The sequence below is a fragment of the Giraffa tippelskirchi genome, chromosome 1, assembly GCF_054371585.1.
Source record: "Giraffa tippelskirchi isolate mGirTip1 chromosome 1, T2T-mGirTip1v1.2.pri, whole genome shotgun sequence".
NCBI classification, from domain to species: Eukaryota; Metazoa; Chordata; class Mammalia; order Artiodactyla; family Giraffidae; genus Giraffa; species Giraffa tippelskirchi.
Window position 1 is genome coordinate 200,816,335 of NC_137275.1, and position 16,089 is coordinate 200,832,423.

General features: G+C 42.2%; 1 protein-coding gene across 8 annotated transcripts in view; it reads left to right on the top strand.

The window, feature by feature from the left end:
* FAM120A (family with sequence similarity 120 member A) overlaps positions 1-16,089 on the top strand; it is a 116,747-nt gene that overhangs the window by 50,984 nt on the left and 49,674 nt on the right. For 5 of the 8 annotated variants that reach the window (XM_081523772.1, XM_081523795.1, XM_081523740.1 and 2 more), the window contains 2 exons: positions 11,888-11,985; positions 12,225-12,502. In XM_081523772.1, coding sequence (XP_081379898.1) covers positions 11,888-11,985; positions 12,225-12,502 — 376 coding nt within the window. Of the gene's footprint in view, positions 1-11,887; positions 11,986-12,224; positions 12,503-13,825; positions 13,877-16,089 lie in introns of all 8 variants that reach the window. The other 3 variants (XM_081523761.1, XM_081523786.1, XM_081523729.1) reach the window with 1 other exon arrangement.

The window sequence follows — 16,089 nt, forward strand, 5'->3', positions numbered from 1 at the left end:
CTCCTGCTGCAATCGCTGGCTGTAGCCAGGCCACAGGATCCATATAAGGCAACTTGCCTTGTCCCCACCCAACAGTGTAACTTTGGGACTTTGTTGTGACTTCACAAAGGTTTACTTTTGTAGTAGGTTTTTTTTTTTCTGCCTTAGTGTTTTTAAAGCTTGTTTAATGTTTCACAGTGGGGATGTGCTGTAATCTACTTAACCATGTCCTGTGGTCAACATCTAGAATGTTAAGTTTTTTTTTTTTAACTGTTACAGTGATCATTTAAAAAAAATTTTATTGTCACCAAGTATTTGACATTATACTGTTGCTATACTTCAAAAATAAGTTCTTGAAATTTGGCATTCTTTAAAAAGTTATATAATATTCATTCTTTAAAACTTTGTTTACTAAACCCACTTTTCCCAGTATTTTTGCTTAAATTTTCTTACCATGGAAAGCTTTAAATGTAACTGAAAAATACAGAGGATAGTATCACGAGCATTAGGGTACCCACTAAACAGGTGGAACAGATGTTTTCAAAGAAATACATTAGGATTTTCTTTTCTTTCTTTTTTTTTTTTTAAATAAATTTATTTATTTTAGTTGGGGGCTAATTTATATTAGGCTTTTCTAGAAGTCATGTCTGTCCCCTTCTTAAGATTTTTGTATTTCTTTACCTCATATATGGAATAATCATAGTGTTTTGATTGTTAATTAAATACTGTATTATACCTGCCATCCTGTTTGCCCTTTTTTTTTTTTTTTGAGATGTGTGCATGCTCATCTTTTTCAGTTTTTATCTTTTTAAAGCTAATGCAAATGGCATTGACATCAAGCCCCCAGGGGTCTGACAGAATAGATGCTGCCAGACAGAAGCTAAGATGCTATCATGTTAAATAGAAAGTCCATTTATTCTTTCTCCTTCTTTCTTGTTAATTCTCATGCAGGTCATGGGAGTCTCTCAGTCCATTCCTGTGACCTTTCATTCAGTTCTTAGTGAGTTTATTTCAGTTGATGTGATATGAAGTGCGATAAGCTGTCTGGTCTTGTGGTTTTTTGAAAGATCATTAAAAAAAAAAAAACCTGAAAATTAGTCATTTTGAAAGAACTGAAAATATGTCTCCTTTTAGTTGTTGTCTGGTTTACAAACCTGCAAGTGTGTCTTCCTGAGGTGGACACAGCTTGTCATCAGGTGTGTTGGTAGCTTCTCAGATTCAGTGACACAAGGGGACTGCCATTTCAGTTTATCGGTGACTTCCGAATAAAGGCCTTTAGACTTTTCTTTGACGTTGTGCTTTTTAGAATTCACAGATGGACAGAAACTACTTTGTCTTGGTTTACCATAAACCGTGTAGGTGGCTAGATGAGATTTAAGAGTTCTTTTCTTTTGCTGTTTAATGTCTACAATTCAAACCTGATTAAGTGAACCCAGGAATTTAATAGATTTGAGTAAAATTTGGGATAAACTTGTCACTGCTCTGTAGGACTCAGGTAACACGTGGATTTGAATCATGATGTATCCTTTGAGGTCCATGCACATGCTATTTACACTCAGGGACAGAAAAAACTTGGATAGCCGGGGATTCTGTGTAAGCACTAGACTACCTCCCAACCATGGAATATTGCTACAACAGTTAAGCACTCAAAGCAGTGCCATCACTGATGAACTACTCTAGTTCTCAGAAAGGTCTTTATGTTGACCTGAAATGTGCTTCCCCAGACTGTTTTTCATTGCTTGTAATTCTTTCAGGTACCTCCTTCTTTATTCATGATCTTACTTTTCTTGGCCCCATACTTAATCTTCCATTGTGGGGGCTTCTCTCCTGGATGGTGACCTCTGACTTTAACTGTGTGGTCTTGCCAGCTGATGCTCTAGGCTGGCATCAGCTGCCCCAGCTCTGAGCTCTTGGGAGTTGGTACTCACTGGAAACTAAGTTCAATCTTCTAAAAGCCCGAGATGATTTCTTTCTCCCCCTTCCCAGAAAGCCCCATGACTCCCTTGGCTGAGCCCTCACGCCTGGTCTGCAATCCAGCCAGAACTACCAGGCTTCATAGGCCACACCAGTGTCCTGTTGGTTCCCACTGTTCCCTTCCCGAACTTTCTTTCAGAAGTTATTTATTTGGGAGAGGTGTTAGTTGCTCAGTCATGTCTGACTCTTTGCGACTCCATGGACTGTAGCCCATCAGATGACTCTTGTCCATGGGATTCTCCAGGCAAAAATCCTGGAATGGGTTGCCATTTCCTTCTCCAGGGGATCTTCCCAAACCACAGGGATTGAACCCAGGTCTCCTGCATTGCAGGTGGATTCTTTACCGTCTGAGCCACCAGGGAAGCCCAAGGATGAAAACAAATTATGTAAAATTCTCCTTCATATAACTTTGTGCCTTAATTTCTGTAGAATATTGGTATTGAGTAAATGTGTCAAAATGGTTACCATAGTTCAAAAATTTTGCATTGTTTTTTACAGGCACTGAAAGCTAGTTAGTGGTAGGGAATATACTGATTTATTTCATCTTTAATTTTTCAAAGCTGTGTTTTTTGTGCAACACTTGAAAATCACATATCAACACCCATCTCAAATATTTTTAGAATATTACTTTGCTACTGCTGTTTATTTAATGTAACATCATCACAGTAATATGCCTAGTAATAGATGAATAAATCTTACTTTAATCTAGAGAAAGATATGGTTAGCTTCATACAGGCACAGTGAGTAGTTCAAGAGAGTGGATGCTACACAACGTGTCTTAGGTATGACAGTTCACAGCTAACTAAGAACAATTGAAAGGGCTGTAATGCATGCTTTCTTTCTCTTATTCTTAAGTGTTTAATATTTACATATTTTTTAATAAAGAAAATATTTTTCATATAGTAATTAAACACTTGTTTCTCCTTTCATCTGTCTGCATTCTGCATACTTGAACAAAAGTCTGCCTCTGTTAGTAAGTATTTGTGAAAGGAAGAGAATGAGAAACTGGTGGTGTTAATCTCCACTCTGTGCACTGGTGTCAATTTTGAGAAAGACGCCTTGTCACACAGAAGACAGACAATGATTCTGCTTAGCTGTATGAGGGCATTGAGAACAAGAACTGATTTACAAGAAGGCATGCAATACGCAGAGGCAGGCCCTTGCTTATCAGGAATTTCTGCAGCCATCAGAGAAATTTAGACAAATTAATTCACTTAAGAGACTAGGTTATGACAGAAGAGTAGCTAGTTCTGTGGGTTCTCAAAAGTTTGAGGTCAGTGATTGAAATATGACTTTAGAAAATATTCTCTCCTTGGGAATCTTTGCTTTTAAGTTATAATTTTATGTGTATGTTTGTATTGGAGGGTTTCTTTCTTTTTTTTTTTTTAGGGAAAGCGTGTGCTTTCAGGAAGTTTGTAGCATATGATATGGTCAAAAATAGAGTGAAACATAAGTGTTCATCTTCACTTGAAAACTGATGTATAATTGAAGGGTCCAGTCTCTCATTCTTATTACTTGGAAGTTAAGTATGGCAGGTCAGCTATAAGGGATGGTAAACTAGACTTTTTACAGTGATTTAAGTTATAGTATTAGAGCTTGAGTGGATTTCATAATACTCTCACCCAAAATCTAGCTAAAATTCATGATCACCAGGTAAGGGACTTTTAACAGTTATAATAGCATCATGTATCTCATACTTGGAGGTTTGTTAACTCATGGACTTAACTGTTTGATTGGAGTGTCTCCTTGTGTGTGTGAGTGCACAAAAATGTGATTGTATGTCTGTGTGGTGAATGTATGTGTTCATGTAAGTGTGTGAGGTGAACATTTGCCTGTATGTGAGCATGTGGACATGTGTGTAGATGGGCCATCAGCCCCATATGCACATGTACCAATGTCACCATTCCCAGCTGTTTGTCCTGCAGCCCTCTGTTCAGCGAAAGGTGGAAGCTGGGCCACCGTTTCTGTCCATCCAGGCTGGGATCAGAGAATTGTGGCATTTCCAACTTGAGCTCCAGGAACTAGGAGATGGGATCTTCCAACAGATCATGACTTCCGAGGCTCCTGACTCTCTAGGGTAGTAAGAAGTGAGCAATGGCCCAAGCCTCAGTGCTCTCAGTGTTCTTTCAGTGAATGAGAGGGTGCATTTGGGGCATGTTATTATTTTGGGGGGCGGATATCACATGTACATTACCAGATGGTCAGTACTGAAATCAGATTGATTATATTGTTTGCAGCCAAAGATGGAGAAACTCTATACAGTCAAAAACAAGACCTGGAGCTGACTGTGGCTCAGATCATCAGCTCTTTTTTGCAAAATTCAGCCTTAGATTGAAGAAAGTAGGGAAAACCACTAGGCCATTCAGGTATGACCTAAAACAGATCCCTTATGATTATACAGTGTAAATGACAAGTAGATTCAAAGGATTAGATCTGATAGACAGTGTGCCTGAAAAGCTATGGATGGAGGTTAACATTGTACAGGAGGCAGTGACCAAAACCATCCTAAAGAAAAAAAAATGCAAGAAGGCAAAGTGAGAAAGGGAAAGATATACCCAACTGAATGCAGAGTTCGAGAGAATAGCAAGGAGAGATAAGAAAGCCTTCTTCAGTGAACAATACAAAGAAATAGAGGAAAACAATAGAATGGGAAAAGACTAGAGATCTCTACAAGAAAATTAGAGATACCAAGGGAAAATTTCATGCAAGTTCAGTTCAGTTCAGTCGCTCAGTCGTGTCCGACTCTTTGCGACCCCATGAACTGCAGCACGCCAGGCCTCCCTGTCCATCACCAACTCCCGGAGTCTACCCAAACCCATGCCCATCGAGTTGGTGATGCCATCCAACCATCTCATCCTCTGTCGTCCCCTTCTCCTCCCGCCCCCAATCCTACCCAGCATTAGGGTCTTTTCCAATGAGTCAACCCTTCGCATGAGGTGGCCAAAGTATTGGAGTTTCAGCTTCAACATCAGACCTTCCAATGAATACCCAGGATTGATCTCCTTTAGGATGGATTGATTGGATCTCCTTACAGTCCAGGGGACTCTCAAGAGTCTTCTCCAACACCACAGCTCAAAAGCATCAATTCTGCGGCGCTCAGCTTTCTTCACCGTCCAACTCTCACATCCATACGTGACCACTGGAAAAACCATAGCCTTGACTAGATGGACTTTTGTTGGCAAAGTAATGTCTCTGCTTTTAAATATGCTATCTAGGTTGGCCATAACCTTCCTTCCAAGGAGTAAGCGTCTTTTAATTTCATGGCTGCAGTCACCATCAGCAGTGATTTTGGAGCCCCCAAAAATAAAGTCTGACACTGTTTCCACTGTTTCCCCATCTATTTCCCATGGAGTGATGGGACCAGATGCCATGATCTTAGTTTTCTGAATGTTGAGCTTTAAGCCAACTTTTTCACTCTCCTCCTTCACCTTCATCAAGAGGCTCTTTAGTTCTTCTTCGCTCTGCCATAAGGGTGGTGTCATCCGCATATCTGAGGTTACTGATATGTCTTCCGGCAATCTTGATTCCAGCTTGTGTTTCTTCCAGCTCAGCGTTTCTCATGATGTACTCTGTATATAAGTTAAATAAGCAGGGTGACAATATACAGCCTTGACATACTCCTTTTCCTATTTGGAACCAGTCTGTTGTTCCATGTCCAGTTGTAACTGTTGCTTCCTGACCTGCATACAGGTTTCTCAAGAGACAGGTCAGATGGTCTGGTATTCCCATCTCTCCCAGAATTTTCCACAGTTTATTGTGATCCACACAGTCAAAGGCTTTGGCATAGTCAATAAAGCAGAAATAGATGTTTTTCTGGAACTCTCTTGCTTTTTCGATGATCCAGCGGATATTGGCAATTTGATCTCTGGTTCCTCTGCCTTTTCTAAAACCAGCTTGAACATCTGGAAGTTCACGGTTCACGTATTGCTGAAGCCTGTCTTGGAGAACTTTGAGCATTATTTTACTAGCATGTGAGATGAGTGCAATTGTGCGGTAGTTTGAGCATTCTTTGGCATTGCCTTTCTTTGGGATTGGAACGAAAACTGACCTTTTCCAGTCCTGTGGCCACTGCTGAGTGTTCCAAATTTGCTGGCATATCGAGTGCAGCACTTTCACAGCATCACCTTTGAGGATTTGAAATAGCTCAACTGGAATTCCATCACCTCCACTAGCTTTGTTCGTAGTGATGCTTTCCAAGGCCCACTTGACTTCATATTCCAGGATGTCTGGCTCTAGGTGAGTGATCACACCATCGTGATTATCTGGGTCGTGAAGATCTTTTTTGTACAGTTCTTCTGTGTATTCTTGCCACCTCTTCTTAATATCTTCTGCTTCTGTTAGGTCCATACCATTTCTGTCCTTTATCGAGCCTATCTTTGCATGAAATGTTCCTTTGGTATCTCTAATTTTCTTGAAGAGATCTCTAGTCTTTCCCAATCTCTTGTTTTCCTCTATTTCTTTGCACTGATTGCTGAGGAAGGCTTTCTTATCTCTCCTTGCTATTCTTTGGAACTCTGCATTGAGATGGGAATATCTTTCCTTTTCTCCTTTGCTTTTTGCTTCTCTTCTCTTCCCAGCTATCTGTAAGGCCTCCTCAGACAGCCATTTTGCTTTTTTGCATTTCTTTTCCATGGGGATTTTCTTGCAAAGATAGGCACAATAAAGGGCAGAAACTACAAGGACCTAACAGAAGTAGACGAGATTAGAAAGAGGTGGAAAGAATACATAGAACTGTATTAAAAAGGTCCTAATGACCCAGAGAGCAGTGATGGTGTGGTCACTACTCTAGAGCCAGACATCCTGGAGTGTGAAGTCAAGTGGGCCTTAGGAAGCGTTACTACAAACAAAGCTAGTAGAAGTGATGGAATTCCAGTTGACCCTTTCAAATCCTAAAAGATGATGCTGGTAAACTGCTACACTGAATATGCCAGTAAATTTGGAAAACTCAGCAGTGGCCACAGGACTGGAAAAGGTCAGTTTTCATTCCAATTCCAAAGAAGGGCAATGCCAAAGAATGTTCAAACTACTGTACAATTGTGCTCATTTCACATGCTAGCAAGGTAATGCTCAGAATCCCTCAAGTTAGGCTTTAGCAGTATGTGAACCGAGAACTTCCATACGTGCAAGCTGGATTTAGAAAAGGCAGAAGAACCAGGGATCAAATTGCCAACATCCATTGCATCATAGAAAAGCTAGAGGATTCCAGAAAAACATCTACTTCTGCTTCATTGATTATGCTAAAACCTTTGACTGTGTGGATCACAACAAAATGTGGAAAACTCTTAAAGAGATGGAAATACCAGACCACCTTACCTGTCTCCTGGGAAACCTGAATACAGGTCAAGAAGCAACAGTTAGAACTTTACCTGGAACAATGGACTGGTTCAAAATTGTGAAAGGAATACATTAAGGCGTTATTGTCACCCTGTTTATTTGACTTCTGTGCAGAGTACATCATATGAAATGCTAGGCTGGATGAATCATGAGGTGGAATCAGGATCACTGGGAGAAATATCAACAACCTCAGATATGCAGGTGATAAACCACTTTAATGGCAGAAAGAGAAGAGGAACTCAAGAACCTCTTGATGAAGGTGAAAGAAGAGAGTGAAAAAGCTGGCTTAAAACTCAGCATTCAAAAAACTAAGATCATAGCATCTGGTCCCATCACGTCATAGCAAATAGATGGGGAAAAAATGGAAACAGTGACAGATTTTATTTTCTTGGGCTCCAAAATCACTGCGGATGGTGACTGCAGCCGTGAAATTAAAAGACACTTGCTCCTCGGAAGGAAAACTATGACAAACCTAGACAGCATATTAAAAAGGAGAGATATTACTTTACCAACAAAGATCCGTCTAGTCAACCCTATGGTTTTCCAGTAGTCATGTATGGATGTGAGAGTTGGACCATGAAGAAGGCTGGGTGCCCAAAATTGATGCTTTTGAACTATGGTGCTGGAGAAGACTCTTGAGAGTCCCTTGGACAGCAAGGAGATCAAACCAGTAAATCCTAAAGGAAATTAACCCAGAATATTCATTGAAAGGACTCATGCTGAAGCTGGAGCTCCAATATTTTGGTCACCTGATGTAAAGAGCCAACTCATTGGAAAAAACCCTGATGCTGGGAAAGATTGAGGGCAGGAGGAGAAGGAGGTGGCAGAGGATGAGATGGTTGGATGGCATCACTGACTCAATGGACATGAGTTTGAGCAAATTCCAGAAGATAGTGAAGGACAGGGAAGCCTGTGTGCTGCAGTTCATGGGGTCGTAAAGAGTCAGACATGACTTAGTCACTGAACAGCAACAGTAATTTTTTGAATTAAATGTGTGTTTATTTTTCTTGACAAATAGTTTGTGATTTGTGGGTTGTTTGTTTTTCACCTGGTGTCACTTGGATTTTGAGGTAAGAAAAGCACTCTTCCTGTGCTAAATGACATTTGTGTCATAGCAAACACCCTCTTCCAACAACACAAGAGAAGACTCTACACATGGACATCACCAGATGGTCAACACCGAAATCAGATTGATTATATTCTTTGCAGCCAAAGATGGAAAAACTCTATACAGTCAGCAAAAACAAGACGGGAGTGGACTGTGGCTCAGATCATGAACTCCTTATTGCCAAATTCAGACTTAAATTGAAGAAAGTAGGGAAAACCACTAGACCATTCAGGTATGACCTAAATCAAATCCCTTATGCTTATACAGTGGAAGTGAGAAATAGATTTAAGGGACTAGATCTGATAGACAGAGTGCTTGAGGAACTATGGACAGAGGTTCGTGACAGTGTACAGGAGACAGGGATCAAGACCATCCCCACGGAAAAGAAATGCAAAAAAGCAAAATGGCTGTCTGAGGAGGCCTTACAAATAGCTGCGAAAAGAAGAGAAGCAAAATGCAAGGAGAAAAGGAAAGATATTCCCATCTGAATGCAGAGTTCCAAAGAATAGCGAGGAGAGATAAGAAAGCCTTCCCCAGCGATCAATGCAAAGAAATAGAGGAAAACAACAGAATAGGAAAGACTAGAGACTTCTTCAAGAAAATTAGAGATATCAAGGAAACATTTCATGCAAAGATTGGCTCGATAAAGGACAGAAATGGTATGGACCTAACAGAAGCAGAAGATGTTAAGAAGAGGTGGCAAGAATACACAGAAGAACTGTACAAAAAAGATCTTCATGACCCCGATAATCACAATGATGTGATCACTCACCTAGAGCCAGACATCCTGGAATATGAAGTCAAGTGGGCCTTTAGAAAGCATCACTACGAACAAAGCTAGTGGAGGTGATGGAATTCCAGTTGAGCTGTTTCAAATCCTGAAAGATGATGCTGTGAAGGTGCTGCACTTACTATGCCAGCAAATTTGGAACACTCAGCAGTGGCCACAGGACTGGAAAAGGTCAGTTTTCATTCCAATCCCAAAGAAAGGCAGTGCCAAAGAATGCTCAAACTACCACACAATTGTACTCATCTCACACGCTAGTAAAGTAATGCTCAAAATTCTCCAAGCCAGGCTTCAGCAATATGTGAACTGTGAACTTCCAGATGTTCAAGCTGGTTTTAGAAAAGGCAGAGATCAAATTGCCAACATCTGCTGGATCATCGAAAAAGCAAGAGAGTTCCAGAAAAACATCTATTTCTGCTTTACTGACCATGCCAAAGCCTTTGACTGTGTGGATCACAATAAACTGTGGAAAATTCTGAAAGAGATGGGAATACCAGACCATCTGACCTGTCTCTTGAGAAACCTGTATGCAGGTCAGGAAGCAACAGTTACAACTGGACATGGAACAACAGACTGGTTCCAAATAGGAAAAGGAGTACGACAAGGCTGTATATTGTCACCCTGCTTATTTAACTTATATGCAGAGTACATCATGAGAAATGCTGGGCTGGAGGAAGCACAAGCTGGAATCAAGATTGCTGGGAGAAATATGAATAACCTCAGATATGCAGATGACACCACCCTTCTGGCAGAAAGCCAAGAAGAACTAAAGAGCCTCTTGATGAAAGTGAAAGAGGAGAGTGAAAAAGTTGGCTTAAATCTCAACGTTCAGAAAACTAAGATCATGGCATCTGGTCCCATCACTCCATGGGAAATAGATGGGGAAACAGTGGAAACAGTGTCATACTTTATTTTTGGGGGCTCCAAAATCACTGCAGATGGTGCTTGCAGCCATGAAATTAAAAGATGCTTACTCCTTGGAAGGAAAGTTATGACCAACCTAGACAAGTTATGACCAACCTAGACAGCATGTTAAAAAGCAGAGACATTACTTTGCCAACAAAGTTCCATCTAGTCAAGGCTATGGTTTTTCCAGTGGTCACATATGGATGTAAGAGTTGGACGGTGAAGAAAGCTGAGTGCTGAAGAATTGATGCTTTTGAACTGTGGTGTTGGAGAAGACTCTTGAGAGTCCCTTGGGCTGCAAGGAGATCCAACCAGTCCATCCTAAAGGAGATCAGTCGTGGATGTTCATTGAACGGACTGATGTTGAAGCTGAAACTCCAATACTTTGGCCACCTCATGTGAAGAGCTGACTCATTGGAAAAGACCCTAATGCTGGGAATGATTGAGGGCAGGAGGAGAAGGGGATAACAGAGGATGAGATGGTTGGATGGCATCACCGACTCGATGGGCTTGGGTTTGGGTAGACTCTGGGAGTTGGTGATGGACAGGGAGGCCTTGCATGCTGCGATTCATGGGGTTGCAAAGAGTCGGACACGACTGAGCGACTGAACTGAACTCTAGACTTTGTTTTGTTCTGTTTTTAAATGAAACCTAATGAAGAGACCATGTGGCCACGGGGGTTTCAGTCGTGTCTGTTTTGTGTTCTCTCCGAGTGTGTTTTCTGTGTCTAATGCAATCTGAGTCCTGATGCCACCGTCCGGTCGCGTAGTATCCGTGCTTTCCTTCATAGACCATCTTCTCAGGCACTCCACAGAGCCCTAAGAAGTCTCCTCATTTTTATCACATCAGTAAAGCGTAATATTTTGAAGTGTATTTAGCACAAGGGCCGCACTAATCGCTATCAGTGCATGCTCAGTCCGTTGTCCTGCCGGCCTTGCTCATGCTGGCCCCTCCTCTCCTCAGATCTGCAAGGAGACTGAATGTGGTGGATGTGGCGTTTTCTTGACCTCAGACTGAGTTGATTGCTTTATGTCATGTCTTTAAGTTGATAGGGGCCCCAGTCCTGGCTGATGCTATGTTTGGGGTGACTTCTCTGCATGGTTTCTATTCTATACTTCAATTTTATAAGTTAGCACGACGATAATGAAGAGCAAACCTCAGCGTACATCAGAACAGGTTTATAAAGTCATCTTCTCAGGAAGCACAAAATGCCAAGTTACTGACTCTGCATTGCCTGTGTAATGCATGTGTAACCTGATCATGGTTTCCTTAACAATGAAAAGAAAAACAGGACTATAGATAGCAACTACCACATTTCACTTTTTATACTTAAAAGCGTGCTAGTGGCTTAGAACCTAGTTTTAGTTTAAATTGAAGAATTCTATTGCCTCACATACGGTAGGGAAAGTGCTGTGTCCTTTTATTCCTTTGGAACCTAGAGTACTACAGGGCTTCCAGCTTTGTCAGCAGTAAGCAGAGAATGAGAACATCTGTTAGGTTACAGACAGAGACAAACCAGGCATTCAAGGAAATGAACCTAAACAGAAACATTGTCAGATAGTAATTGAAAATTCTTGAAAGTTAGAAATCTAGCCCTCGTGTATGAAATTGATCATCATAAGATTAAATATTTTTTAGTATTAAACATGAATTTCTAAATGTTTCTTGGGAGTGGAGCCAGTGATGTACTCGCATCCTGGAGGTGTAAGTCAGATGGCAATGTGTGTTAGCTGTGCTGTGTCTTGGGGAATGTCCTACTCACAGTTGTTTATTGTTTTCTTTCCGTATTGATGAAACAGCCAGACCAAATCCGTTTGGAATGCCTGGGATAGTGCCACCGTATGTCCCCCCCCAGATGCTCAACATTCCACAGACCTCTCTGCAAGCAAAGCCTGTGGTAAGGCCTTTCCTGTCCATCCTTAGCTGGTCTGCCCAGCCTTGGCGTGGGGGACAGCTGCCTTGAAAGCTACATATGAATTAAATCTTAGTGAATGCTAAGATAATTTCTTAACACTCATAATATGTGAAGTAGGTGCCAGAGTTTGTTGAATTAAAATTTAGCCAAGACCGGGTTATGCTGATGTGTTTTGGGCCATGCAGTGTGTGTGCACGTGTGATTTGTATGCTCTGTTTAAGGCCCCCCAGGTGCCCAGCCCAGGTGCTCCGGGCCAGGGTCCACACCAGTACAACCTCGCTGAGCCGGCTCTCACCTTGGAAACCAGCGGAAAGAATCTGACTGAGCAGAACTACAGTAACATTCCTCATGAAGGAAAACATACCCCACTGTATGAACGGTCCTCCCCAATCAACCCAGCTCCAAGCGGCAGTCCCAATCACGTGGACTCAGCATACTTTCCTGGTTCTTCTACGTCATCATCTTCAGACAATGATGAAGGCAGTGGAGGAGCTGCAAAGTGAGTGGTGTATGGGGTAGCTGGTGCTTCCTGGAAGTGTAGCAGCTGCATTAGGCTACTTAAGTAGCTTGTAGTCCCCAGGGAAGCTGCCTTCTGGCTGGCTGGCCGGCCCATGGCACTGGTGGGTGTCCTCAAAGATGCTATTTGTTGTAGGTAGGTGACAGTTACTCTTTGCTTGACTGGGATTCCTCAGACCAAGAGAAAAGGTTAGACATTCCCTATGGGCTTCCACGGTTGAAAGTGTGTACTATGCCAGCCCAAATTCTTGGGTTCCCGTCTTTTTTGGGTATAATTTTAGGAAAATTAGTTTGTGTGACCACCAAATGTGGTAAAGTTATCTGATCAAGTTCTACCTGACTCTCTTTGGGCTGTGATTTCCCTACTCCCACCCTCAGAAAACATTTTAAATTAGACTCCTATGGTTTTCAGTCTCTGGCTCCTGGGTTGAAGGGGAATCAGAATTTCCTTTTGTTCTGAATTCAATAACTTGAATCCCAACTCCCCAGATCAGAGGACTATTCTTGACATAACACTGTTCACCTAACCAAAACCGTAGAAAGCTGCCAGACCCAGGCTGAAATTCTCCCTGTAGAGAGGAATATTTTAAGCAATGTGTGTCCCTGAATAAATGAATTTTCAAATATTAATTTGTTAGAATCTGATCGAGAAAGTCTTGAAATGCATAGTCCTCCTCCTCCCCTTACATAACCTTATGTTTCGAAGAAATCTGGTTCAAAAAAAGAAAGAAGAAAGGAAAGGAACAGTGTTTCTCTTTGCATCTGCATCTCTTTTCCTTGGTTTGAACTCTGATTCACAGTAGATACCCAAGGCTAGTTATTGCTGTGTCAGTTTCTGCTGAAAGAAAATCGGAGACACAATTTCCAATCTTCCTGCAAGTTCTCATGGGTGTGTCACCTGAAGCCAGAGAGTTTTCCTCTTTTGTACTCTTTTTCTCCCTCTGTAAAATGGGCACTAAGTCTGCTGACCTCCTCAGCAGGGAGGTTACTAAGTCACCACTTAGTCACCACTAGGTTCCCAAGTGGGCAGTTACTGCCATCCAGGGATGTATGCTGTTTTGAAACAGAGAAACATAAAGTGCACAAATGTTTACTTGCTGTATGTGCAGTCCTAAAATTCTAAAAATGGAGTAAAAAGTTGTAATTTATTATTCAAACTTTTAAATTAACCTTCTAGGAAGGTAACATATTGAAGACCTACTAAATGAGAATTGCTGTGTTGGGGCTTAGAAATCTACATATGTAAATGAGACCATGTGACTCTTTAGTGCAGAAGTTTGAGAACAGCTGACAGATGCCTCAGGAGCCCTTTCACTCTCTTAAGGAACTATAAGTTTTCTTTTAAAAATTGTCTCATGTCAGCAAGACCAAAGTATCTATAGTATACAGTGGTAAAGAATCTGCCTGTGTGCAGGAGATGCAGGTTTGATCCCTGGGTTAGGAAAATCCCCTGGAAAAGAAATGGCAACCCACTCCCATATTCTTGCCTGGAAAATCCCATGGACAGAGTAGCCTGGTAGGCTACAGTCCATGGGGTTGCAGACGAGTCAGACACAACCGAGTAACTAAGCGACAAGAGCAAATTCTTTCTAGACTCTGAAACACAGGTAGAAATAAAACACAGAGCTACTCTTTGTGGCTCAGAGTCCTGTGCAGATGACAAGTCAGAGTGCTGTGCAGATGACAAGCATGGTGAGCAAGGAAAGGCCCTGGTCTGGGGAGGTCCAGTGTTGATCCTGTTCCTGTTGGTGGGGTTGCAGAGCTAATGTGAGTTACCTACTTAATTTGGCAAACTGCCCTGTTAGGAAATGAGTTGAACTTGAGTGAATAAGATTGAGAGTGACTCTCTTTTTTTTGTGCATACTCAACTCTGCCCTGTTCCCAAAGGTTCTGATCAGTTGCCTTCCCTGGAGCTTTTTCTCAGTCTTAGTTGTCTCTCTTACCTCTAAGCTCTGTAGCACTTAACTGTCTGTTCCCCCAACTGAGGGCATTTTTATTGCGTTTTTCTGGAAGCGCCTCTGTAAGATCTCCATATGTGGGAGTAGCGTGGGTGTCTCACCCTCTCATGGTGTGAATTGTAGTGAAAAAGGCAGAGCACATCCACAATCTGGAATTGAAAGATTGCGAAGATTGGATCAAGTTATGTGGCTTAGGAATGTTTTCGTTTCCTTGAATCTGTTTTTCCATTTATTATAACAAATAAGAAGTAGATGTGGCTGAGATGGTAAAGAATCTGCCTGCAGTGTGGAATACTCAGGTTCAGTCCCTGCGTCAGGAAGATCCCCTGGAAAAGGGAATGGCAACCCACCCCAGTATTCTTGTCTGGAGAATTCCATGGACAGAGGAGCCTAGTGGGCTACAGTCCATGGGGTCACAAAGAATCAGACATGCCTGAGTGAATAACACACAAGAGGTAGACATGTTAAAACTGAGAGGAAGGACAGAAGGAAAAGGGGATAGGGAACTTGTACCAGAGGTTCAGGGTCATAAGCCAGGCAGAGTAGGACCTGGGATCAACCCTGATTATGCTTAGCAACCCTTTCTTGCTAAGAAGGACAGTGTTCATTACTTCAGGGTGAGGATTCTGGTTGAATAAGTTGTGTGTGTGCACTTTTGAGGCCATGCAGAGGACAGAGGATTCCTTTTCTAGTTTAGAAACTAAGTAGGGGCAGTAAGTCAGTTAAGATTTGGTTTACCTTTGGTTTGGAGTTAGATTGGAACTCTTGGGTCTACACTGTGCTCTCAGGATGGTCTTGAGGGAAAGAAATCATCAATTCATTTAGCCAAGAAACACTTGAGCGCTTGCTGTCTATCAGTTAGCATAGTGGTAGGCCAGCACCCAAGTGATGAGCATGTGAAGCAAGCACCAGATGAGTGGGCCTGGATGAGAGTGCTTCCAGAGAGGCAGGATTTGAGCCATGACAGAGTGGGGAGAAAGCTGCCCAAGAATGCAGGGTGGATGAAGGGGAAGCCAGTGTGGCTGTGATGTCAAGTCAGATGGAGGCCGGATGGTGTGGAGTCTTGAGTTCTAAGTGTGACAGAAAGCATGCAGTATTTGCTTGGAATGATCCTGGGGCTGTAAAGATCCCAGAGTTTCTTGGGAAGTGAGTTTGCTCTGATCTGGGTGCTCTTTGCCCTGGGGATGGACAGGTGTCTGGGTCACCAGGCCATTTGGCTGGGGAAATTACTGTACAGTTTAACTGAAGTGCCACGGTTCCTACCAGCTTCTGCAGACTGACTGCAGAAGCATTTGCAATTGCCCTTCCCTAAGACACTGAGCTGTACAGTAGAGAAGAGGGAGGCCTGTACTGCCCCTGGCTGGGTGTGCCCTTTCCTGTTCGATTCCCTCAGGCATTTCCACCATGTTCCCCATGGTACTGGGAAATAATCTTGAACGTGGAAGATTACAAAATAAGTGACCTCATTTCCCCAATGGAAAAGCAATGGCTTTTTTTTTTTTTTAAAGGATGGTGTGGACAGGTAATGGGGACTGTTATGTAAGAGTAACCCTCTCCAAAATACCCTGCCCCAGAATTAACCCCCAAATAAGCCCCTCCTCCCCCCCTAAAA